Source organism: Rhinichthys klamathensis, unplaced genomic scaffold (assembly GCF_029890125.1).
Source record: "Rhinichthys klamathensis goyatoka isolate OS25496 unplaced genomic scaffold, OSU_Roscu_1.1 h1tg000229l_1, whole genome shotgun sequence".
Taxonomy (NCBI): Eukaryota; Metazoa; Chordata; class Actinopteri; order Cypriniformes; family Leuciscidae; genus Rhinichthys; species Rhinichthys klamathensis.
In genome coordinates this window covers 330,416-357,982 of record NW_026606753.1, presented here as the reverse complement: position 1 = coordinate 357,982, position 27,567 = coordinate 330,416, and the positions used below count along the sequence as shown (strand labels likewise).

The 27,567-nt window shown below is 39.6% G+C and overlaps 1 protein-coding gene across 2 annotated transcripts; it reads left to right on the top strand.

Moving 5' to 3' along the window:
* Positions 1-889: 889 nt before the first annotated feature.
* lcorl (ligand dependent nuclear receptor corepressor-like) lies at positions 890-27,017 on the top strand. 2 transcript variants are annotated; one of them, XM_056265065.1, is made up of 8 exons: positions 890-1,048; positions 5,249-5,314; positions 7,519-7,598; positions 7,893-8,022; positions 11,444-11,656; positions 11,998-12,067; positions 18,190-22,610; positions 26,553-27,017. In XM_056265065.1, the coding sequence occupies exons 1-8, from the start codon at positions 952-954 to the stop codon at positions 26,564-26,566; spliced, it is 5,091 nt and encodes a 1,696-aa protein (XP_056121040.1). In that variant the 5' UTR covers positions 890-951; the 3' UTR covers positions 26,567-27,017. The 2 variants fall into 2 exon arrangements, with proteins under 2 accessions (XP_056121040.1, XP_056121042.1); XM_056265067.1 differs by lacking the exons at positions 18,190-22,610; positions 26,553-27,017 and adding an exon at positions 12,768-14,627 and having other exon boundaries at positions 901-1,048.
* Positions 27,018-27,567: the final 550 nt, after the last annotated feature.

Here is a 27,567-nt window from a genome sequence, read left to right as displayed (position 1 = left end):
TGTTTGATGTTAAATTATGGAAATGTAAGACAAAAGAAAATATTCCTGATTCGCTGTAGTTAAATGCTAGAGAACAATTAAGTGAGGAAAATAATGCAGTGTAATTTTTACCTTTTAGAATTTAGTTGACATAATGTGATATCTGGTTGATTATCCTGACTGGTAAAGCTGCTTTTGTGGGACTATTATGGGACTCCAAGTGAATTATCACAATCAGCTTCTGGTTGATGATTAAAGAGTATAGGCTACAATCTGTTACATAAGAGCTGATAGTTTATGAACCCATTGTAAAGATATAAACAATTGTGTGACTGACGATTCCCAGCAAGCAATTTTGCGTTTAAAAGACGTCAAATAGCCGCCCAAATCACAGCCCTGACATCTAAGCTAAAACAAGGCAAAATTTGGACTGTCATTGAAAATGTAATAGTCGTCTAACCACAGCCCAAGATAGGCGCACAGGCTACGCATAGAACATGTCAAGGAAATGAAACCGAACACTAATCACAGTTGACTTTGCTTACATAATGGAATATCTCGCAAGTTATTTAGGCAAAAATGACGCCTAACCAAGTTCAAGGTTATTTTGGCTAGAGGTTACTCATAGCCGGACTATATCGGGTCTATCGTTAGCCTAGAGAGTGAAATGAAGATTGCTTGCTGGGTAGTTACAGGTAATGTTACACGAGTTATTTAGATGACAGGTGCAGACATGTCATCTTAGCTTTAAAGCTTTTTTGTACTAATAAAAGAGAAAGTAGTAATTAAACACTGGGTATTTATCTAGCAATTTTACTGAATAAATGCACATACTGGGCCGGGGGGAAGGTTGTTTACATCGCTAAGCCCCGCCCCTAGCCTGTTTTGACACGTGTCAATCAATCGACAGCGTGATATGGATGACGTACGGTGACGTCACACTCAGAGCCGGGGGGAAGGTGGACGGACAGAATGGCGACCCAGTGCCGGAGCTCCAAATGCACGGTCGAAAGAAAAGGATTCCGGCGGGAACTCGACTCGTGGCGACACAAACTCATCCACTGTGTCGGTAAGATCAGAACACCTCGTACTCGGAAAAGCCATATTTGTGTGGTTCCATAAGCGGACATATCACTCTCGGGCAACCATTCGCGCAGTCTCGCGCTCGGTTTCTTTTTTGCCAGGGTCTCGCGGAGCTCCCTCCCCCAGCTTACTGTTAGCTCATGGAGTTGCTAAGCGAGCGTGTGTCAAGTTCAAAAATATCATTAGCGTAGAGTCGTTGTCCGCGCGAGCCCTAGGTAGCTTTTGTAGCTAACAGAAAAAACGGCCAACACCGGCTCCATTTTCTTTGTCCCTACTTCTTGATTCCTCGATAATAACCGAGTTAGCTTTGCACTCACTGACCCTTTTCTCCACCGAATACCGATGTACAAATGACGGTGTAATTGTAATAGAGAATCAATACGGTCCGGCTTTTGTTTTGAATCTCTCTCTCGTGAATTATATGGTAATTTCCCCATTGCCCCTTCATTGTTGACAAATATGTCTAAAAGTAGTGCAGTTTTAAAAACCATCAGAGAATGTTTGTCTTTTATGAAATATTGAACGATCGCTGTGCATTTTTGATGCTTTGAAAGTTGGTAGGTGAATAGATAACGTTACCCAATTTGCTCTTTTAAAAATTGGGAAAACAGGTGTTGACAAATGTTTGGCCGAGTTTACGGTGGTCAGCGCAAATCCACACGTTCACATGACTGTTTGCTGCATAAACTGATCACTTTAACCTCCGATTATGTGAAACTATTGCCATGCATTTAATACTGTAAACGGTAACTTTCCACAAATAAGAAAATACACATTGTATGAAATAGGTTTTGAAACCCTTAATAATAATAGTAATCTGCAATAAAAATTTGCCATCAAATACATTTGCAGTCGTTTTTCTAGATTATAGGCTAACTTACTCTAATCGTGTTGTAACAGGGTTGCAAGCAAAATGTGGACAACTATATATTAACTTTGTGCTAATTAAAATAATCGAATTTAAAATAAAGAAGTTTTTACCGGAGTAGAGTAGAATTGATCGATAGAATGCCAGTTTAACAGATTGTAAGTTGTAAGATTTTAAATGGTTGTAATATACAGTCGAGAATGTTAAAGCTGCAGTCCGGCGTTTTTCCTCTTTGTCGCCATCTCTGTTCGAAATCTGCAATTGACCATTCGCAGGCCCCTCCCACAAAACTGCCATTGTCCAATCACACATCATAGCAACTGTTACTATGTGAGCAGGTCCGTCAAACATTGACTCCAAGCAAGATGGTGAAGCGGTGCGCCCACGGCGTTTGTAAATCGGACACTAGGTACCCTGAGAGATTGTCTGGAGGAGTTGTGTTCTTTCCGTTTCTAAAGCCGAAAACACAACGTGAGCGGTGCCTACAATGGATAAAACAGTGTGGACGGCCCCACTCCCAGTTAAATGTGTTGAACATGATTAACTCGCGTGCAGCGTGCGTGAGACGGAGACACTGAGATTAGTCAAACATGGAGAAACCAGATCAAGAGGATCCACAAAGGAATTACGTTTTCTAAAGGGTTGTTGTTAACATGATATTCTCAGGGGAAAATGAGCAGCAGTGAAGCACCCGTAGACTAATGTTACAGTTTAGAGGAGTGCACGTTCGCAATGGGGAAAGCATGAAGCTTACTTGACAACATCAGTTCATATATCAATATCGTAACGAATAGAAATAACCTTAAATAATATAACGTTATGGTTATCTGCATCTTTCCGTCTCTTATAGTTACTTTTTAAACACGAAAATCGCATTCAGCATGACGCAAGCGGTTGCCGTGGTAACGAACAACCTGCTTGTTAAAGCGAATAATCCTGTATAGCCCCTTTCACACAGAGATTCCGGAAAATACACGGATAAAGTGACCCGGGATTTGACCCGGTTTCGTTTGATTTTGCTTCATTCACACTGCCAGTGATTTGCCGGAATCAGAGAGCGCGTTCACACACAACCCGTGTATGTTCCGGAAAGACGCGTGACGTTGGATGTGACGGGTCTCTACTTCAGTCCAGTTTGCAGACATTTTTTCGTTCTTTCTTGTATCGATGACGAACACAAACTTTCTTCTAGAGTAACTGAGTCGCACGATAACTACGGCATTGCAAAGGCTCGTGTCGTGAATCATCACTACGACACACCCCTTATACGGCATTGGTTCTGGCTTTTGTTCACACAGCGCGCGTTCCGGGTCTGAACACGGCAATTTGCCGGGTTCAAAGCGCTGTGTGAAAGGGGCTTATCTGAGGCAAAATTACTAAATATGCAGCGCAAGTTTATATATTTCTAACTCCAAACAATTAGCCACTGAACCAGCTTATAAAATCTTCTTCAAGGCTGTGCTGGTTGCATTTGAGGTACAGGTCATGGGGTTTCTCAGATTTCGCTTGAGACCGGTATAATTAGCCTCGATAGTAGTCGTGTGTCTCCTTCATTGCGTATTTTTATGTTTTGAATATATCCCTCCACTGCATACTGTAACCCCTTGTGCCTCGATCTGGAGGATATCGCTGAGGTATTGCTCCAAAAAAGGTCACTGACACGCACCGGTATACCGCTTCCCGTCATGGCAATCTATCGCACTGGTCGTGTTTGACCATTTGTTTGATGGGCGTAGCAACAATAACTAGGGGGCGTGGCTTTTGCGAACGGTCAATTGCAGTCATTCGCGGAATTATCAACTTTACGTGAGTTGTACTTCAACACCCTCGACACGGCACAGCGCGGATGAACACAGTGTTTGAGGAGACTGTGCAGCTGTCGGTCGCCGCGCCGGTGTGGATACTGGCATTCAGAATCACAGATTATTCTTTTTGGAAGTATGACCAACATAAGAATTTTCACCGGAAAATGTCATCTGAACTAGTAAGAAACATCCACCTTTGTTCTGGTTCTGACATTGCAGTAAATCGCGCTGATTATATCTAACAATCGCTTATAAGTTATAATATCACGCAATACCGTGCAAAGTAGCTATACTATGTTCTCAAATTGTTAATGTTAACAACGTCAGCAAGCATTACGTGTCTACATGTAATGTCCTTCCGATATTATCCTTGTTTTCGCATGGGTCCGGTTGCAGTCTCTTATTTTCTGTAGCCACTCCGAAGTCCGAACGAAGTCTTTTGCATTTTACAACGGGTGAATCTGTCGTCACTGATGATCGTCGTTTGAACCTTTCTGGATCCGCCATCAAATTGATAAGTTTAATTATATCAAGTGCTGTGAGAAAAGGCTATAAATCTCCACCTCCAACATCCTCACACGCAATATAGCTTATACTAGCCGAGACTCCTTCTTAATGTGTACAGATGTGACGTAATGACGCAAAGAAATGCTCGAATCTCCCGCGGAAATCCACCAGTACCATTGGAATTAAAAACATTATTACAAGCTTACCGCTATGCATCGAGCTAAGGCAAGCAGATAGTTTTGAACACTGGCTGGTTATGTATTTGATAAAATATGTATTTAGGATAATTTTTAACTCAAAAAAAGCTACGGACTGCAGCTTTAAGGCCTTTAAGGCAAAATACAGACATTTGATGGGGTTTCAAATGAGCTATTTTTAATGATAGGTTAATTGAAAGTTGTTAATAGTTTATGAAACATAGTAGGGTCTTCAATTGTGGATCTAATGCTTTTTTATTTTATTTTTAAGTTACGCAACATCAAAGTTTTTGCAGAATGTGACATTCTTGGGTGAGCTTTTGTTGTCTTAATGTAAATGTAGCTGCAGTGAAGGGCATCAGTGGTACAGACAATGACTAACAGGATGTGCAACAGATCTGCAAATATGAGTGATTTCCAACTTTATATAAATAAACTACAAATAAAATTCTACCCTTAATCATAGCATTAGAAACACCAGACATTTTGTATTATATAGGCATGTACTTGTGTCTTGCAGTTAGTGATTTAGTGTGCAGTTGGTATTTGGCTTTTGCTGTTAGGGCGTTTAATATAATAATATATTGCATGTAAAATCAATTCATATATTAGCCAATGTTATAAATAAAAAAACAACTTTACATTTGAAGATGTGAAAAAGCATAGGCCTTCTGAAAAAAAAGACATTAGACAGGACTTGCTGGCAGACAGGTTGTGACATCTGTGTAGGTTTATGATAATGTGTTTTTCTAGAGCACTTTTTACTCTGGGATTTCATACAGATAAGATGGTATTGTGTTTGTTTGCAGGGTTTGAAAGTATTCTGGAGGGAATATATGGACCAAGGCTGCTGCAAGACCTCAATATATTTGATGGTGAGTTTGGTGTTTGTTAGATAATATTTATCTAGTGAAAGTGACATGACGTGAAGGCCAAGTATGGTAATAACCCATATTTGTCCTTTGCATTTAACCCATTCAAGTAAGTAGCAGTGAACAATCACACACACAATGCAAACCGTGGACACACAAACACCCGGAGCAGTGGGGAGCCATCTTTGATGCCCCTGGGGAGTGATTGGGGATTATGTGCCTTGCTCAAGGGCACCTCAGTCATTCCTGCTGGTATTGAATCGAACCCGCAACCTTTGGGTTACCAGTCTGACTCTATAACCATTAGGCCACGACTGCCTAATGATCTGTGCTCCCTCTTAGAAAAATCTTCCTTTCTCTCATAATCTCAGTGTTGAGCTTTATACCTGATTGACACTAGCTATGTTTCCATCCAAAGTTGCGAATTCAACTTATGCTCAAAATTAGAATACCACATAAAACATTTGTGAATTAAGCACCATTTCCATCCCATGTGTTCAAGAGAACAAAATCATCACTTCCTGGGAAATTGGCGCAAAATATTTGTGATAAAAATAGTAGTTGTAATCAGGGAAGAAAATTTGGCTCTTTTTTTCCTCCATCATAAATGACTTGTGCCTCAGAGTGCGCAGAATAAATGCAATAAACTAGGGATGTCAATTTACATAAATTCCCATAATCAATCATTGTTTAAATGTAACGATAAATTAATCATTATCCATAACCTCTTAAATCCGAGGTGGTGGGGGGAGGAGGAGGGGGTGCTACCAGGTTATGTTACTTAACCACTTGCTTAAAGAGATAGGTCATCCAAAAATGAAAATTCTGTCATTAATTACTCACCCTCATGTCGTTCCAAACCCGTACGCAAATTAAGATATTTTTGATGAAACCCGATGGCTCAGGGGGGGGCTCCATTGACAGCTATTTAATTAACACTTTGAAGGCTCAGAAAGGTAGGAAAGACATCGTTAAATTGTCCATGTGACTACAGTGGTTCAATCTTAATTTTATGAAGCGACGAGAGTGCTTTTTGTGCGCCAAAAAAACAAAATAACGACTTTATTCAACAATTTCTTCTCTTCCGTATCAATCTCCGACACGCGTTCACGACAGCACCACCAATTCGTGTGGTGATGACGCATACATGTGTTGTCTTATCGTCTGAATTATCCAAACTTTCAAGATGTGGCATGATATCACGATCGATGCAGCACACACTCCTGTTCAGTAGACATCGCTTGGCACTGATGACATCTACACCACCTGCTCTCCATTGCTCTGTCTTTCAGAAGCGGCTGTTTTGTTGCAGCCTCTTCTATCTCTTTTAGTCCGTTCTCTGTATATTCTGGTTGTTTTGAATACGTAAGGTTGTGCAAAAAAATGCAATTCATCCTCTGTCGAAATCTGCAGACATAGTTATAAACTGTTTTATATTGAGCGTGCGTCTTCCTCTGCTTGTAAACACAGCAATCCTGGTCATATGTCAGAACGCCAGCTCCTGCGTCATCACCACACGCATACGTTGGGGTGATTTCGTGAACGTGCGCCGGAGACTGATACGGAAGAGAAGAAATTGTTGAATAAAGTCGTTTTTTTTTTTTTTTTGGCCCACAAAAGCATTCTTGTCGCTTCATAAAATTGAGGTTGAACCACTGTAGTCACATGGACAATTTAACGATGTCTTTCATACCTTTCTGGGCCTTCAAAGTGTTAATTAAATAGCTGTCAATGGAGCCCCCCCTAGCCATCGGATTTCATCAAAAATATCTTAATTTGTGTTCCGAAGATGAACGAAGGTCTTACGGGTTTGGAACGACATGAGGGTGAGTAATTACTGAAAGAATTTTCATTTTTGGGTGAACTATCCCTTTAACCACCACAAAATAGGTGTCATTTTAAACCTCTGAAGCTTGTCTTTACAGTGAATAAAGGGAATAGGACCATCACTTAACAAGTGCTTTTAAATTTGCTTACATATTAGAAGTTCTCGATTTTCATAGTGTGAAAAATGTGTATGTTTGTGTACGTCGTCTTATCAGATCAAATATGTATCTGCCTCAATTGAGTGCATACGTTTTTTTTTATGTGCATTTTTAGAATTTTCCATCCGGTGTTTTTATTTTTTTATGCAATATCCCAAAATACACACACAAATTGGTGGACGGAAACAGCTACTGACAGTTATTCATCCGATTCTCCCTCAGAGTGTGAACCAGAGGCTGTGGATGATTGGTCCATGGATGCAAACTGCTCCTTTTGCAAGCTGCAGCTAGAGAAACTGAATGTAAGTCAACCCTCAAAAGCCACAAAAAGATGTTTATTATGGGGTGTTAGCTGGCAAGAAAAGGCTTGTTTTGACATTTGTATAGAATGAATAGTTCTCTGTGTTTAGCAGTTGTTGTTTGAGGTTTTTGTTAATGCAGTATTAATCTTTATAATATATGGTTAAACAAGTTGAAGCATATACAGTGTAATTCATTCTAATGGATCACAACTCAAGCCTGTGAGACTATAATCAACACTTTGGGATGTATGTGTCAGTAACTAGTCTTTTTTTTTCACTTTTTTTTTTACATAGGACCATCCTGCTGTGGCCGTGCCCGGGTCGCCACCCACTGCTGAAACCCCCCCACCTCAGGGCCTGTCCACCTCTGAAAAACTCCAGTGCCAAGCAGACCGATTCCTCCATTCTGTATTTCGAAAGAAGGGTGAGAAATAAATTATTCCCATTATACAGAGCAAAATTATTTTGACATGTATTACATACTGTACAATTGACCGTTCGCAAAGACCCGCCCCCTTTAGTTACTGTTGCTATGTCTGACAAGCTACGCCGCTCTCACGCCCCACCATGTTCTCACGCAGTGAAAAATACATCGCGGAGCAGAGAGGACACTGACAACGCGCTGACAGACCAGGTTACTTTTGATATGAAACAAAGTCTCAACTTTCAAATTTGGTCATTTTTTAAAAGAAATTTAAACAATAAATATCATTTTGTGGCTCTTTAATGTGTCTGACAGATCGCTGTAGAGCCTCAGTTAAAGCTGCTCGTGAACCGATCATCTCTTCCTTCTAGTTAATTTACAGCATCAAATAAACATGAATGAACATAAGAAGGAATGTTGTTTTAACCGCGGAAAGACGTCAGTACTAGGGCTGTTCTGTCCCAGTCGATTAATTGGTCGATACGTTCTGGTTCGACCAAAATTCTGATTGGTCGATTTTTTGCTGCGTTCATTTCATCAGTTTTGACGCGCTGATTTCATCAGGTGGAAAGCAATAACTGCTAATGGGGGTGTTTTCAGAGTACCCCTGTTTCATAGGTAACAGTCTGTCTTCAGAACACCCCCTTTGTTTTCACTTTTTTGGATTAGCCCAACCCACTGGAGAAGAGAGACAGATAAGTAGGCTATAGAAGGTTTGACGCTGAATATTATTTATTTAATTGTGAGCGCGTTTAATAGTCAACAAAGACATCAACAGTGTGGCAGCATTTTGTTAAAATTGCTAACGGGAAAAAGGTTGAATGCAAAGTTTGCAAGCAACAGTTTTGCCTTCTACAGCTCGACGACAAAAATGACATATCATCTAAAAGCGGTAAGCTAACTTGTCTGCGTTAGGTTTCCCTGTCTGTTTTGAGTAACGTTAGGCTATGAACATATCAGAATTGGCATATGAGTTATGCACTTTATTTCGTTTCTGCTCTTGATCTGGTTTGTTTAATAAATATTCTTTTTTTATTAAAGTGGACGTGCCTTTTGTGTTTATTAAAATTAAAAGCTTTAAGTTAATAATAGTCTATTCGTGTCTCAGCCGCGAAGCTGAGCTCCTATGTTCAGCCTCGCTCTGTGCGAGGACATGCACAGAGCGGCTGAAATGATAGTGTCTGACAGTTATAACTTATTATTATAACATATAATAAAAAGAATTGTCTAAATTATCTTGCATATTCCTCAACCGTTCTTGTGATGATATCACTAGTTGACAACATAGTACTATTTTCGGAAATCATAGGCTATTATATTGCGCAGGTGCACGTGATGCAACGCTGTCAGAGCCGACAGACTCGTGTGTCAGACTCATTTCAGTGCAAAATAATTAGGTCAAAAACGATTTAATATACTGCAAAATAGTCTACTAGTTTTTTTTATGTTTATTTATAATTCATTTAGGCGGACAACAAGGCTGCCAAGTACTGCGCACAGTGTGCAGCTAATTAATTTAGCTTAATTTTTAGGTTGAAAATTTCAGGACTTCAGTCGACCAAGATTTTCTTTGGTTGAGTACAGCCCTAGTCAGTACACTCCATTTTTCAAGTTCAAATCCTCCAATGTTCATCTACTAACTCCCCTGACTGCTTTGTCGGACAAAAATGGCAGATTATGATTGGTCAGATCGCCTGTCAATCAAACTTCCTGCGAAGGGTCAATTGCACAACAATTGTCTTCAACATGAGGGTAATGATATATATAGATATAAATACACGTGAACTGTGACGGGGAGAAGCACAAGGGTGCATCGCTAGCGTTAGCATTAGCAAACAACATGATAGAATTATACCAGCTCCTGCCGCGGTGTTCAGAGCTGAAGTGTGGACTCCTTTTTCTTCCACTATAATGAAACCACTAAGGAGATCGACAAGTCTTGTTGTTTGCAAAATAAACCACGCTAAAATACAATACTCGGGAAACACATTGAATCTGTGCTGCTGAGCGTTGTGCTGCACGCTTTCCTCTCAATAACAACAAAAAGGACTGTGGTGAGAACACAATTAAGAAAGCATCTGATCATAGCAATGTGGAATTTTTTAAATATAAATTAGATCTTCCTAAAAAAACAAGAAATATCGCAATATATCTCCTTTCTTATAGAATTGCAATATATTGTATCATAACCCCTGTATCATAATACACATTGTATCGTCCGATTCTTGGTGATGCAAAGCCCCAGTCATGATCCAAAAATATAAACCATGATCCATATAAACTTGTAGAGGTAAGATGGCAAAATGAAAAGGCTTATCTACATTCAGGGCTCGACAATAAGGACTGCCTGCCTGATGGCCCGGAGCCAGCGTGAATGGCGCTCGGTACAGTTGACTGAACAGTGCAGCGTTATCACAAAAGTTTATCATTAGCATGTGTTTTTAAGCCTTGCCCATTTAAATATTCAAGTGCAAGAAGACATGAAAGAGAACTCAAATCAGTACTCGTGCACACATTTGAAGCGCACGCCCAGAAAGTTGCTTCTAAGACAAAAATTGAGTTCTCTTTCACGTCTTGCGGTTGAATGGACATTCACACAAAATTACCTCAAAATGCCAGTATTGGAGAGTATCCTCATAAACAGTCTGAACGTAAACAGTTGAGAAATAAAACTCATGTAACAGTATATTAAATCCGTGCATCAGGTCTTAAAGTGACAGCAGCCTAATATACCTGCTCCTGTCTGTGTTTTTAATGTTAATCAAACTACAAAACACAAAGAAATCAATAACAACAAAAACAATAACAAGGCCTCTTTTTTTTATATAGGCCTATTTAACTTTTTTTATGGTGGGGCAAGTGAAAATTTGAACCACTGGCCTGACAGGGCTAGTAAAATAAATCCTTAGTGTTGACCCCTGACATTTAAAGGGAAGTTGAAAATACTTTTCATATGTTGATGTCAGTGGCCATGCATTGATTCAAACTCTGTCTGCAGTATTGTTGTAAATTGTGACTTAATGGTAACTAGGCAAAATGCCAAGGCTGTTATGACAGATTAGGCTGATGGCAACACGGGCAGGTTAATGTACCCCCATCGTCAAAATCCATAAACAAAGTTATGCAAGGTAAAAGAACATTTGACTTAAGCTGGGCTCAGACTACAGGAGTTTTAAAATTTAAATGACTATGAAATCTGGTTGCATTACACTCAAAGAGAATCTTTGCAGATTTTCTTTCAAATCTAAAAAATGCACACACTACAAGATTTGAAAATCATGGTGCAAAAAAGTATGAATTCTTGAAGTGTTATGTTTTAAGACAAATATGTAGTGAAAGTAGTTTTGATGTTTTTACATGAGGAACATGTTTTGCAAGTGCATGAGATCTTCAACTAGTCCTGTGGTTATCAATTTCCCAGAATTCCCTCAGAGCTGCGATTCCAGTATACCATTGGCGGCGCAGGAGTTGATGCGCAAGATGATTCAGCGGTTTGCCTTAGAGTATGCGTGTAAAAGCCAGGCTCATGAGGGCCTGAATGGCCTGAGTGACAACAATGAGCTTCTCCCTAAACATCCAGATACTGATGGACCCCTGGACCTCACCGTCAGCCGAGATTCTCAGGCCTTGCAAGGTAAGCACCAAAAATGAATCCTCATTACTTGTGTAATCACAATTGTGTAATCAAATACTGGTGTAATGTAAATCACAACTGTTTTCACTTCAAGAGACCAGTACACTGCCATGTTCATACAAATTAAAAAGTTTGTAGCTCTGCAATATTAGATCACTGTACAGATTCAGAATTTTTTCCTTGCTTTCAGAGAAACTCGTCTATTGACTTTTATTTATTAAGCCTAGCTCTGGAAGGAACCCAACTGTGAATTTACTGAGTGTGCAAATATTTGATGATATTGTGCATCTGTTCTCAAAATGTATTAATTGCTATTTTTCATGGATTACTTCTCATAGTAGATGGAGTACTTGACCTCTCTAAGAAAAACACATCTTCAGAAAATGAAACCTCTCAACGTAAAGTTTCAGGGTGAGTACTTCTCCTTTTCCTGTTTTGTTTACCAAGTGGTGTGTTTGACTTACAGAGCCAACAGAGCCAAAGACAATTTTGGCTCCAAAATGGTCTTTTAACTGGTAAAATTGACCCAGTAAAAATTGATGCTTTTTATTTTAAAAAATATTTGAGTCTTTGTTTCATTTGTATCCTATCTGATCATTTTGTGTGAACAAATTTTACTCCTCATACATTTTGATGTTTTTAATGTATAATTTAGTGGTTGTTTTTTTTGCACTGCCAAAGGGTTGACTCTTTTCTAACTTGTTGGAAGGTAACGTCACGTTTGCCAGCAGTCAGGGACATTACTTGTTCCTTTGTGCCGCCTGTATTTATTCATTTGTTTATTTATCTATTCGTTGATTTATGCAGTATTTTCACGTGAAAAGTAAATACCTGAGTCTTACAAAATGCATCTGCATTGCAAAGATACTGGAAGTACTCCCATAGACGCTTGTCTTTCTCCACACAATTGACGAGACTGTCCTTCCAAGAAGTATCGTTTGCAACCTAAGGCCAAAAACAAAGTGTTTACAAAGGCTTTGTGTTATACAGACAATTGAGAAGCGAGTGATGTTACCAAAAGACAAGGCAGTAAAGGAGTGGACCCTGAGTGCGTCCTGTCATTGGTCCGCTCACCCGTTCGTTTCTCATCCTCCCACCCACCTCCCCTTAGGAGACCAATCAGAGCGGACTATTTGGATCGCAGCTCTGAGTTTGCTGAGGGTTTGCTCTCTAAAGCCTTGAAAGATATTCGTTCTGGATCACTGGACATTCACAAAGCAGCCATACTATATGGGATACCTCAGAAAACCTTACAGCTCCAGACAGAGGCCTTATCGCCGAAGACTGAGTCGGTTTGGCCAACCAACGACACTCGACTCATCCTGCAGAAGGTAGCAGCATGGGCTCGCTCGCAGTCCGAGCAATCCGAAGTAAGAAAATGTAAATTAACGTCACCAGAGCACACCGAGCTGAAATTCCCTGCAGCCGTGACTGCCTCATCATACCTTCACCACTTAACCTTGCAGAGGATGGTCTCGCAGCTACGGGAGCAGAACGGCGGGTCTCTCGCCAGCACCGAGCCAGCCACATCTCCTCAGAGTCCTGCCACTGGGCCAGCTGTGCACATCCGAATCCCTCAGGTACGCTTTAGTGCTCAGCCCAAAGCCCAGCTGGATCTGGCTGGCCTGGTGGATGCTGTGTACCAGGCCAACAAAGGCTCTGATGGCTCCACTGCTTTCCACAAGCTAAAGACCATTCTCCCTAAACAGGGCTTGGTCGAAAGCCACTCAGGCCTTGAGTCACGTCTACTCCAGGGTGACGTGCCACCATTGTGTCTGAACATAAAGAATGGGAGTGTTGGCGGTAGCGTCACTGGAAGTCTGGTTGACACTGGAGATGATGACCGTCGAGACAAGCAGCCACGGAAAAAGCGGGGCCGTTATCGGCAATATGACCACGATATCCTGGAGGAGGCCATAGCCATGGTGATTAGTGGGAAGATGAGCGTGTCAAAAGCTCAGGGTGTCTATGGGGTTCCACACAGCACCCTTGAGTACAAAGTCAAAGAGCGAACAGGCATGCTCAAGACCCCACCAAAAAAGAAGCTCCGCCTTGTTGAAGCGGCAACCTCAGGCTCCGGAAAGTCAGGGACAACAACCAATGCCTCATCTACTGCCTACAAACAGTCTTAACTCAAAACCAAAACCTCAACTATTTCCTAGAGATGGTTTTAACAAAAACATCGCTTAAACTACAGCCAACAGAAGGTTTTTTTTGTTGTTTTTTTTTACTTCAACATGCAGTCAGGACCTCATTCAGACTTGGAAGATACACTTGAATCCTCAACCACAGGTTAAATGGTACATTTTATCAAGTCACAAAACATGCCTTTAAAAAAATCTATTCAGGGTTTTCACTGTGGATATCTCTATGAATATATATTTAAAATATTGTAAAGCACTGTTGAATTTAAGTTAATTACAATTAAAACTAAGAAATATTCAGGTTTTGTTAATACATAAGCTAATCTCAGCTTAATGATTGTTGTATGCAGCTTTCACACCGATTAGTCTTTGTAGCGACTGGTCATTTCATTTCATGTCTATCAACAGTATTTTATGCTGTCTGTGTGGCACATCTGGTGACAGCATGACTAACATCTTCTTTAACTCACCAGTGGGAGATGTCTAACCATATATGCAATGGGTAGATATAGGTACAAGTTTCCACTCCAGCAAAGGAACAACACTATGTAAATATTTTTGGACTTAATACTTATTGGTACGTTTTGTTGTATAAAAGAGGTAATTATATCAGTTTCATGAAGTATTAATGAAGTACATTAATCGGGACTGTTGCCAGATCTTTGGAGTGAAAGCTTGGACCATCTCAGGCTTTTTGTGGATGAGACTTCCCACATCCTGCACTGATATTGATTTTATTATTTTGTTTATTTTTGGTAAGTTAAGATGCTTAGAATTCTATACACACAACATTGTATGTATGTATGTATGTATATATATATATATATGTGTGTGTGTATGTCTTGCCCCTTTCCATTTTACCTGCATATCTGCTCAGCAAATTGTACGGGGTAAGTTGCAACGTAATGCATGTCAGAATAGTGCACTGGAAAAAAAAGAAGCTTGATGATAGTCTCAGTGAATGTTTGTTTTACCTTGAAGAATAGAATAATATTTATTACTTTTTTTCAGTAATCAGAACTACTGAAATCCTCACTCCATATTCTCTTTTCTGATTTGAATTCTACTCTATAATCTTGTTTTTCCTCACACTAGAGACACCCTAGCATTATCTGTCTGCTGTAACCAAAACAGTTCAGGGTCATTTTGCCACTCCACTTACACACGCCATGAACAAACTAGTTCAGAGTAGGGTGCTGCTGATCTTGGATCAGAATTTCTTCTGGGACAGAAATCGGAAGGCTGATCCAAGTGCTATTCTGAAAAGCTTTGTTTTAAATGTCCAGTTTCTATAGTTATGCTGCTCTTGCTTTGTGTTGGGTTTTTTTTCTCTCATGTTAATGATTACTATAGCTTTTAATGACCTATTATACAACTGTTTCACTTTATGATACTGGTAATTTAACTGAGTCCTTATTTATAGCATGGACCTGTTTTTTAAATGAGTTTAGAAGTTTGTATAATTGGAATATAAGATTCAGTTGCACTTTACAAAAGATGCACACATACTTGTGATACAGGTTATTGTTGCATACCTGCGATGAAGGATATGGCCATATACTGACCTTCAATGGCATCTTTTTTAGCATAGTTCTGATATCTGATTCACAAGTATACTTTTAGTGCTTTGAAAAGTGTAGCTGAAGCATGTGAATTTTGTGATTTGAAGCTTAGGAAATATGAACATTTCCATATGCAATGTTAATGTGTTTATCGTTGTGTTGAGTGTTCTGTAAATGGTTTACCTCTTGTTGGTCTTTGAAGTTAAATTCCCCTCCATCCAAAAAAAAAAAAAAAACTTTTATAATTTACTGATATATTCTTAAATTTACCTCTGATTTAGAAGCATTTATCAAACAACCCTGAATGTTCTTCATGGGCTCTTAAAATTAACACAGTGCCTCCTCTTACAGCTACGGCTCAGTTATTCTGTTGGCCAGTAGTTTTTACATTCGTTTTACATAACAAATCTTTAAAAAAAATACAAACAAGTATTTATATACTTCTGTGGATCATGTATAAAATCTGTTTTGTGGATTTATATACCGTTACCAATGTAACTTAAATTTTTCTGTTCTATTTTTCTCGGGGATAGATATGTTGCTGGCACAGTTTCACTTTTAATGTAAAGGGTGGTCATGTAAGTGTTAATATCATACAGATTCCTTTAAATCATATACATGTATTGTCAGTGCTGCACTCTCATATTTTCATTATATGGGATACTTTTAGGCTCCCAATGGAGAATGTTGGTCCCCATTATTTCACATTGTTGTTCTAACATCCTATTAGTGTCCTGTATAATTTGTCCAAAAACATAACATTAGTATTCTCAGGGTAACAACAATCCTAAAAAAACAGCATGATTGTGTTAGAACGGTTCTTTTATATCAAAATGAGGGCCCTTAGGATTCTGTTATAGTCAAATATGGTTCATCCAAAGCCAATTTGTTTTCTCCCATATTATGGGGACAGCATGTTTCAGCAGAGGTGGTTCATCAGAAAGGCAAAATATAAATTTAAATATTTATTTTCCCCCCCGAAACAGTTTGGCTTGATTTATAGATGGATCATTAAATGGATCAATATCACCGGTTTAGGCCTTTCTAAGTATGTGTAATTTCATATTCATAACAGGTTCAGGATATTAATAATTTTGCAATCAGTTATTTATGCATATATCTGCTGTACTAAGATTTGATTTTTGTAATCCCTCTAATTCTAATATATAATTGTATTTGTATTGTGTTATTTCTTTTGATGTAATCAGAATATGACGTTTAAACATTGTGTTTTGGGTTGAAGCATTGGGTTTTGTGTTGAAGCACTTTGATGCTCTTGCACATTGATATGTGAAATGCTTTACTGCACTTGCATGCATAATTGAGTCCCTTGTCCTGTAATGTTACTCAACATGTTTTGTTTTTACCCCAGGCAGGTTAATGTATATTTAATCGTTATGACTTTTTGATCAACTTGTGATCAAATGGGGAAAAACTGGTCCTTTTTAAGCATTTATTTGTGTCTGAAATATTTATATTTGGTGTGGTCTATTTTTTAACATTTCAGGATTAGGATAAGGCTAATCAAAGCAAGAATTGAATTGATTGTAATAAGAAGGAATACTGAAGGCATATTACTCCGTGTTTTTAAATATCCTACATTTTAGAAAAAGTGTAATTTATAAAAAAAAAATCAAACATTCTCTATTCTTTTTCTCCACCCCTTAACAAATCTGTTACCTTTTGGGGTAGTTGTATTTTGCTTTCAAAAGACAACATATTGCCTGCAAATGTTGTTGGTTTGTAATTGGATTTGTCAGGAGACACATTGATTTATCAGGAAACAAAATTATTCAGGTTTGATTAAAGTAATTGTTTATATACATAGTTTTCCTGAGTGTAAGCGTTACTACAATCGCCATCCTTTGCCTTCAAGTTACCAATAAAAAATTGTTCCATGTACAGTTGCTAGTACTTTTTTCTGTGGCTTTTACACTTTTGTAATTCTGCATGTATAGATATAACACCCTTAAGGCTCGTACACACCGGGACGAATATCGGCGCGCGTTATTCGGCAGCGTTTTTCAACGCGTTTTTTGTGTTCACACCCAAGCGATTTTGGCTGACGATGATCCGAGTGAACATGCAAATTCATTCCCTGACATTAGATGGCGCCCATTTGCTCTGCAATACCACTCCATAACAGTTCTCTTTTATCAAGGTTTTTGTAGTCGCTGTCGCGTTTGTCATATAGTTCTTTATGTTCCGACACCAACGAGACCAGCAGCTCTACATTCATCTTGCCTTGCATCTTCCTCGTCTTATTTCTTCCCGGCAGTGTAGACGCTACTTGGCGTATATCTTCTTCGCCGTTACGTATGTGTGCTCGGCAAGACCGTTTTGTGTTTGAGCGCCCCCAAGTTGTGTTTTACGGTAACTTCAGAAGCTCCAGACACGTGAGCAAAAGCGCCAATCTCATTGGTCGGATAGTTTTTAACTAAAAAAAACGAACCCGAGGCGTTTTAATAAAAATGACGCTTTTACGCGTGGCGTTTATCGCGTCGGTGTGCACACTCACATTGGCGCCCTTTGTTTAGTCACAAGGCGTTAAACGTCGGCGAATATCGCGCGTGAAATTCGTCCCGGTGTGAACAGGCCTATGCAATGTTATGTGGTACCTTTAACAAGATTTTAAATACAGCTATGCCAGCTTTATAATTATGAAATATATATTTATAGTTGGATTGTATCATTCCTTTAAACCAATCAAAATGTATTAATCATCACAACAGAGTTAAACGAGGTGAGAGGGTTAGCTCAGGTCACATTCATGAAAATTGATTATGTCAGTGATTGAGTAATGACTTAACCTAATTTATTTATGTAGTTCCTTAGGACCAAGTGTGGAAGACCAGTCCAGGCTGGGGAAGGAAGATTATCCTAAAGCTCCAGAGGTCTGGAGAGTCACTGTGTTGGAGAAGGTCCTGTCTTTGCTTTGTTCCCGTCATAGACTGCTACTCTATCACATTTTAAAGGATGTGCAGGAAGATTACAACATCTCTTTACCTATGCGGGATGCTCACAGTCGACAGTTTAAGGCCAGATCCCTTTGCTGCCATGCTGATAAAAAAATGCTTAATGAAGCCCCAACACTTTCATTAAGTGACTGCTCAGTAACTGCTGACATTTGTTGCAGAACAGCTAGTATGCTTCCAACATGTGCATTTTCTCCTCTATCCATCTGTATAAGGAACATTAATGGCCATTGCTGCCAAAATACATCCATGGCATGTGTTGGCCAAGTCATCTGTTCTAACACCACTGTTTGTTGTACTCACTCAAAACTACCCTCATGGCAGCACCGTGATCATACCTACATTTCTCATACAAGTGGTGCCCTAATCACCCCTCAGGGTGATTGTAATTCTCATAATAGATGCAAAGGAAGCCGGAGCCCCTCCCCTCCACCACTCTCACCAAAACCTGTGGACCTGGACTGTAAAATAGCTGTCAAGTCCAGTGTCTTGCACATTCAGGACTGCAAGGCCCTGAACATGGCACCTCCTTCTCTCCTACCTCACAGAACTGAGGATGAAGATACAGCTTTGTACTCTAACACTCCTCTATGTGTTGGATCTCCTGATGAATGTTGCAAAGAGGTTGTAACATTGCATACACACGCAGAGAAAGAGAGTGACCACCAGTGTGGATCCTTTATAGGAGATCTAATGGATAGAGTCACTGAAAAGCTCAAGAGTATCCAACCCTCAGATAAGGAACAAAATCTTCTTACCCATGCTAGTCAAATCTCCGAGACAAGAGATGACTCGCATTTGACTGAGATTATAACAACTGTGCTACACAATAGTAGTGACAAAGATTACAACCTTAATGAGCTTTTGCAACAGCATGTGGCCACAGAACAGCAATCCCCTCAGACACGTTCCCGTAAGAGATTGGAAAATTTAGTTGCCATGAGCAAGTCACCTGACCTTCCATCATCAAGAAGACAAAGCCTACAAATCAAAAGAGATCTGGCCAGACTTAGTCCATTATATTTTAAGAGGAATATAGGCTTTGAGAGGGATCGCTGCTTAAAAACTGTTAAACCTTCGCAGATCACATGCAGAAAGTTGGACAGAGTTTACACAGAGCCTGTAAAAGATACCATAGAAAATCTGACAACGCATCCACAAAGTGAAAAGACACCAAATAATCAAGAGATCCAAGAAGCTCAACCCCAACATGTATGTCTTGAGGAACCACTTGCTTCAGATGAAACTGTGCAATTACAAACAACCGATAGTGACCAGAAGGTGAAAGCAAAAATCCATAAAGAGAACAATCTGACTGTTCAAGTTGGAAGGTCCAGACGAAATATTGTACCACCACAGCGTTTCTCTTCCTATGTCACTGAGCCTCGAAAGATGTATTTTGCAGCCTGTTTTTCAGAGAGTATATTCACCAAGCATTCCCCTAAAGACAGTACCTCAACAGCACTTGGCTTCACAGAAGAAATTGCCTGGCCAAGTGATAAATGTGACTATCAGCCATTTGAAACTGTGGATAAACAAGAAGATTGTGTTCTGCCGCAGAACATAGCTTCACAGAAATATGCGATTTTACCCAAAAATGAGCCACTCTTAGAGCACAAGAATAATGTAAGGAATCCTGATAAAGAGAGTGCAAGAAAAAGGAAACCATGCCAGAATTCCACCTCACCATCAAAAAGATCTAAACGCCATAGAACCAACAGTCTAAACACTGACTCACACAGTCCTACTGAAACTATGTCTAACTTGACTACCACTGAGAGTGCACAACAGGCTAAAGCAAGCCCGTCTGGACTGAAATATGATAGTCCGATAAAGCTCATGTTTGTCTCCTCTGTGGCGGGTAAAGATGGTGTAAAATATACACTCAAAGCAGCTGCCTCTGGCTCAAATTCACATCGAGAGATGTTTGATCCATGTGTGGAATCCTCATGGGCAGGCAGTGCCATTGATGAACATTTCCAGGATTCAGTCCTTGAATCTGCACCGGGGAGAACTGTTGAGTGTGGTGGGAACAAGTGCACTTCACCAAAAGTGGTTTCACTTGATGCATTATTGCCCAGTTGTTCAAACAACGAAGGTGAAAACCAAGAAACACTACCAACTGTACATGATACAATTCCAGTAAAAAGGCGACCTGGGCGCCCCAAAAAAATAGGACCACATATTGTTAAGTCTGTGAAACGTCCCATTGGTAGACCTCCAAAATCCAAACCAACAGACTTAAGTTCTTCAACAGGTAACGCAACCAATTGCAATGCAGTGAATCATAGAACAACAGAAATGTCTTGTAAGGATGATGGAAACAAAAATCTAAAAATCACCATAGTGTATGGAAGATCAAGAAGGGCAAGGAGAGTAGTTTCTGAAGATTTGGGTAATTTCCCAGCACAGCAACATGTTTATGAAGTAAGTAATGGAGGCATGTACAGTAAATGTAAATGTTCTGGAAAGACAAGTACTGATCAAGTGACCAACGATCATCATAAAGATCTTCATTTTGTTATGCCTATTGAAGACCGGAAATGTGTCCATTCTAGCAGCAACATAAAATGTCAAAGACTGAGTGATACAGCTGTGTCAAGAAAACCAGGAAGACCTCCCAAAGTCAAAATTTCTGGGATCTCTGTAACCGTCACCACAGGATCACCAAGACAAAGAAAGATACATATGAAAAGGGACGCAAAAGATTCACATCTGCTCAGAAGGACTCTTCTCGTTGAATTTCATCCTTCCAAAGAGCAGAAGAAAATCAGCATTCCTACTGACATTCACAAGGATAGAGTGGATCCACCGAAGGAAAATAATCGGAATACCAGAGGGCAGCTCATACCAGTGAGACATTCTGTTAGAGAGCGGAAACCCTCCATTCATTTACTCCATTCTGTCGCTACTGCCAGATCCTGTGCATTGGTTCGCAGGTCACGGAAACTACTGTTGAATAAGGCTAGCTGTGAGGCCAGCCAGCATACAAAGAACAGACAAGAGGAGCCCCCAGACAATGCACTTTCCATAAAGACCAAGAATGTCAGTTGTGTCAGTCGTTTTTCTGCAGTATCAGTGGACTCCATTTTCTCATCAAATGAGGGTTTCAGGTGGTGGCCCACCTCAGCATCACCTGAGACCTTAAATGAAGAGTTCGCTAGGAGGATCAGACTGATATCCAATACTTGGGTATCAGATGTCCTTGAGGCCAAGTCAGGAGAGATTAAAACTGACCCTAAACCAAAAACTTGTGAGAAGCTTAATGGTTCTGCTAAGAAGTCTGCTTCTGCCATTAAAATGCTTTTTGAGAAAAACTATAATATGGATAAGCTCTGTACCTGGTTTATGCAGTCGACAGAAACTCAGTCCCTTGCAATTGTAAAGAAGGCCACTGCAAGAAATCCCAAGGACGTCTTTCATTACAACCTCAGCAGACCCAATTGCAAAGTGAATGTTTGCCCAAGTCCACAAGCAGAGCGGCTCAGGAAACATGTCAAAAAATTTGCTACAGTGGTCCCAAAGAGTCCGTCAATGCACAAACAAGCACAGAAATTGCTGTCCAAATCAATGAGGTCAAAAGCCAAGAGAAAGCTTTTTCACACGCCACTTAAACTGAGGCATGACGTTAGGCAGCAAATGTCTAGATCTAGTGGCGCATGGGTTGTCTACAGAACAGCTCTGCTTAGAGCAAGGCTAAAGTTTAAAACCAGGCCCAGGATAACATTAGATGATACGGCACAAAAAGTATTTCGTGAGCAGATGAGGACAATGACTTCAGGTGCTAAGACTCTAGAATTATTGAAAGAAATGCCTAACTTGGTAGACAAAACATCAAGACCAGTCATGAAAGTTCAGAATGCATTAAAGCTTCTAGTCAAAACTCCTCAGAAAATGATTGGGATTGCCAAAATTTCAAAGCAGAACAGAATCTGCTCAAAAGCTTGGAGTCCAGAGTCTTTAAAGGAGTGCAGGGTGTTTCTGAAAAAGATCAACTCCCCAAACACAAAGTCAACGACAGAGGAATGTAACATTTGCACAGTAAAGCTCTATGATGTCTCGGAACAAGAGGAGAATGAAGATGTTATGGTGGGAGAGACACTCAACTCTCCAGTGCAGCTGCCCTCATCCCCGAAAAGCCAGAGCAAGGGAGGAAGAAAAAGAGGCAAAAGGAAAAGTTGCAGCACAAGTCTATCTCCCCCAACAAAAATGCTCAGACAATCAAGGAGCAGCAGGGGTGTTTTGGGAGCAAGGTGGTGTGACTTTGTGCTCGGTAAGTCTTTAAGCATTATTTCTCTTTACTCCTGAAACATACTTTATGCAAGTACGCAAACAATGGTGTGTTCTAGCTTCACACATACTCCGTATGCGGTCCGTATGCGCGCAGGAGCAGCACGCGCTATTGTGCTTTCACATACAGGTCCTTCTGAAAAAATTAGCATATTATGATAAAGTTCATTATTTTCCATAATGTAATGATAAAAATTAAACTTTCATATATTTTAGATTCATTGCACACCAACTGAAATATTTCAGGTCTTTTATTGTTTTAATACCGATGATTTTGGCATACAGCTCATGAAAACCCAAAATTCCTGTCTAAAAAAATTAGCATATTTCATCCGACCAATAAAAGAAGTGTTTTTAATACAAAAAAAAAAGTCAACCTTCAAATAATTGTTCAGTTATGCACTCAATAGTCAATACTTGGTCGAGAATCCTTTTGCAGAAATGACTGCTTCAATGCGGCGTGGCATGGAGGCAATCAACCTGTGGCACTGCTGAGGTGTTATGGAGGCCCAGGATGCTTCGATAGCGGCCTTAAGCTCATCCAGAGTGTTGGGTCTTGCGTCTCAACTTTCTCTTCACAATATCCCACAGATTCTCTATGGGGTTCAGGTCAGGAGAGTTGGCAGGCCAATTGAGCACAGTAATACCATGGTCAGTAAACCATTTACCAGTGGTTTTGGCACTGTGAGCAGGTGCCAGGCGGGGCTGAAAAATGAAATCTTCATCTCCATAAAGCTTTTCAGCAGATGGAAGCGTGAAGTGCTCCAAAATCTCCTGATAGCTAGCTGCATTGACCCTGCCCTTGATAAAACACAGTGCACCAACACCAGCAGCTGACATGGCACCCCAGACCATCACTGACTGTGGGTACTTGACACTGGACTTCAGGCATTTTGGCATTTCCTTCTCCCCAGTCTTCCTCCAGACTCTGGCACCTTGATTTCCGAATGACATGCAAAACTGAGCAACAGTCCAGTGCTGCTTCTCTGTAGCCCAGGTCAGGCGCTTCTGCCGCTGTTTCTGGTTCAAAAGTGGCTTGACCTGGGGAATGCGGCACCTGTAGCCCATTTCCTGCACACGCCTGTGCACGGTGGCTCTGGATGTTTCTACTCCAGACTCAGTCCACTGCTTCCGCAGGTCCCCCAAGGTCTGGAATCGGTCCTTCTCCACAATCTTCCTCAGGGTCCGGTCACCTCTTCTCGTTGTGCAGCGTTTTTTGCCACTTTTTCCTTCCCACAGACTTCCCACTGAGGTGCCTTGATACAGCACTCTGGGAACAGCCTATTTGTTCAGAAATTTCTTTGTCTTACCCTCTTGCTTGAGGGTGTCAATGATGGCCTTCTGGACAGCAGTCAGGTCGACAGTCTTACCCATGATTGCGGTTTTGAGTAATGAAACAGGCTGGGAGTTTTTAAAAGCCTCAGGAATCTTTTGCAGGTGTTTAGAGTTAATTACTTGATTCAGATGATTAGGTTAATAGCTTGTTTAGAGACCCTTTTCATGATATGCTAATTTTTTGAGACAGGAATTTTGGGTTTTCATGAGCTGTATGCCAAAATCATCAGTATTAAAACAATAAAAGACCTGAAATATTTCAGTTGGTGTGCAATGAATCTAAAATATATGAAAGTTTAATTTTTATCATTACATTATGGAAAATAATGAACTTTATCACAATATGCTAATTTTTTGAGAAGGACCTGTATGCTGCGTTTGCAGTCTCAATATTTTTATTATCAGCGACTTTTATAAAATAATGTAAAAAAAAGTTTAAGCATTGCAATTCTATTTGGACACAGTAGTTATAGGTCTACACTCTTTCACAGACGTATTCACATTTAAACTTAAAGGGTTAGTTCACCCAAAAATGAAAATTTGTCATTAATGACTCACCCTCATGTCATTCCAAGCCCGTAAGACCCCCGTTCATCTTCGGAACACAGTTTAAGATATTTTAGATTTAGTCTGAGAGCTTTCTGTCCCTCCATTGAAAATGTATGTACGGTATAATACTGTCCTTGTCCAGAAAGGAAATAAAGACATCATCAAAGTAGTCCATGTGACATCAGTGGGTTAGTTAGAATTTTTTGAAGCATCGAAAATACATTTTGGTCCAAAAATAACAAAAACTACGACTTTATTCAGCATTGTATTCTCTTCCGGTTCTGTTGTCAATCCGCGTTCAGTGATGCTGCTGACGTAAGACGCTGCTGACGTGTTATCTGGTGCGAAAGAGCTTTGTTTACAGTCTGAGGGAGACGCACGCTGTAAACAAAACAATCTTCGCACACATGTCTAAGGTTTTCGACACAGAGGAAGACTTGCATTCTTTTGCTCAGCCATATTTGTTTGAACCCGAATACACGGACGCACCAGATAACGCGTCAGCAGCGTCTTACGTCACCAGCGTCACTGCGGACTCGTGAACGCAGACTCCGTATGCGGTACAGGAGCAGCACATGCTATAGTGCTTTCACATATGCTGCGTGCGTTTTCAGTGCGCAACTGATCCGCGGCTGTACCACAAACACATTTACTCACTATTTGTATCTCAAATCATCAATCAAATCAAGTTATCAGCAACTTTTATTTAAAAAAGTTGTCTTCACCAGTGCGATTCTCTTTGTACACATCTACACTCTTTAATAGATGTAGCCTATTCACGTTTAAACACAATTTAAACAACGTATTATTCAATGCATTACTTTTATATAGATTATAAATATATTAAGTTGCTCAAGCAAGTGGTAACATATTTAACCATGTACTTATTAAAATCGCAAACATTTTAAATGAAAACTTAAAATTGACAAAAACAGCAAACTCATACCTTTTCTTTTGCATAATTTAAATCTTTATACAATAAATCTTGCACGTCACAAATAACTTGTTTTTCCACCAACGAATGAGACGAGTGTCGTTATGTGGCCTTGTTGAAGTAAATTGTAGTTTTCCTTGCTTGACCCCGGTCTTAAAGTAAAAAGATGACTGAAAAATAGTATTATTTAATTAAATGCATTTATGATTAAATTACTACATTTTCATGTCAATTTGTGTTCATTTTGACCACGAACTATGCGCTGTCACTTTAATTCAGCGCGTGCAGCACAGCAGAAATAGACTCTGCTGTAACGACTCTGTGTAAACGATCGCTGCACTGCTGTATACGCACCGCTCCTGGAACGGATCGCCGGACCGCACCCGCGTGCAGTGTGAAAGCTCTAACCTGTTTACATGGGTACGGGAAAAAATACGCACTGCAAACGGAGTATGTGTGAGATTTGAGCATCATGGCAGAGAAAGTTTGAAGAGAATCATTTAAAGTCACAATTACAGTTGTAATCGAAATGATTTAACCCCCATTGCAAATCAGGTTTATTGGCAAAATGTACAGACTTTCAGCTGTTTGCTATGAACAAATCAAACAACAGTAATTGAAATAGCTCAACAACAAATGTTTCAAGTGGTTTCCCCAAATTCAACTTAAAGTGCACCTTTTAATGACTTCTGCCGTCTCAAAATTATTCAACACCTTCATGGCAAGCATCTTTAGTACTTAGTAAAACACCATTTTGCCGTTTTGCCAATACACCTTATTTGCAATGGGGGTTGAATAATTTCGATTACAGCTGTAACTGAATAACTCATTCGTATGTACTGAGATTTAGTAGACCAGTGCAACATCACGTCAAATATGTTCAGACTACGTGTTGACCAAAGGCTCCCGTCTGCATGCTGGCATAAAGTTTGTTTCTGGCCTCCGTAAAGAATGTTTTGATATTAGATTTATTTATTTTTTTACTTTGTGTTGATCTTGGGAGTGTGGATTGTCTGCTTTCAATGTATAATAATAGTTTGTTTTTTTTATAAGGTAGAGGTTTTTACCTTTGAGGAGAACTCAATGTCTCCAATTTGTGCTTCACAGGGTCATTGAAATAACTTGGGTCCAGTTTTGTGCAAGACATTTTCTTGAACTCTAACATAAGGTGCCTTTCAACGGTGGTCTGGATGAGTATCACAAAGCATTATGACACACAACCTCGGCAAGCATCATGTAGCAAAGAAAAAAAAAAAACTTTAAGACACTTGTTGCACTATTTAATATTATTTTGTTTTTATGTTTGTAAAATTTTTCGTTTGAATTTTACTTTTGGTGCAGACCTAGTGAAGTAAGTAAATGTCTTCTAGTTGCATGGAGTATCAAAGGTTAAATGGGCAGTATGTTGGTTGGTTTGCTCAACCCATGATTTTGGAGTCTCATTGCAGAGTTAAACTTTAAGGCTAACTTTTATGTAATTCTGGAGAAGATCAGTTAATTTCACATTTGTAATCTTTTGTATTATAACAGGGATACTTCACAATTTTATTTGTTTTTTAACAATGTAGATATTTTAAATGTGGTTATTCAGTAAACTTGTGACAAAAACGGCCCACTCAAAACGTGTACTCGGTGCATTCTAAAATTTGAAAGTGATTGTACTTCTTTTACACATCTTTTATTCTCAAAAGTGTCTGTAGTGTGCTTTTACCCTGTATGTTTATCCTGTTATGGAAACCTTTCTTACAACTTCTGTGAATTTACATTGTTTTTCAAGTTGTGGAAAATCATTTAAGCATTAATTTACATCCAGGTTTATGTTCTTGTTGCACTACCAAACCCAACTGCTACCCATTTTGTATTCTTATTTCTGACAACCATTGTTATAATGTACAGCGTATTTTTGGTGCAATGTTTTATTTTCAGTTTTTCTTTTAAATTAAAAGCTTTTAAGATCACCCAGAGGCAACTATGCTCCACATATCATTTCTTGAATATAAAATGTGTACAAAAAAAAAAAATCTTAATTTTTGATCTATAGCAGTATGTGACACCTACCTCCTGAAATCTACTGGTAAGGCATGGTAGTAGCAGCCTAAACTGATTACCCATTTTTGTAAAC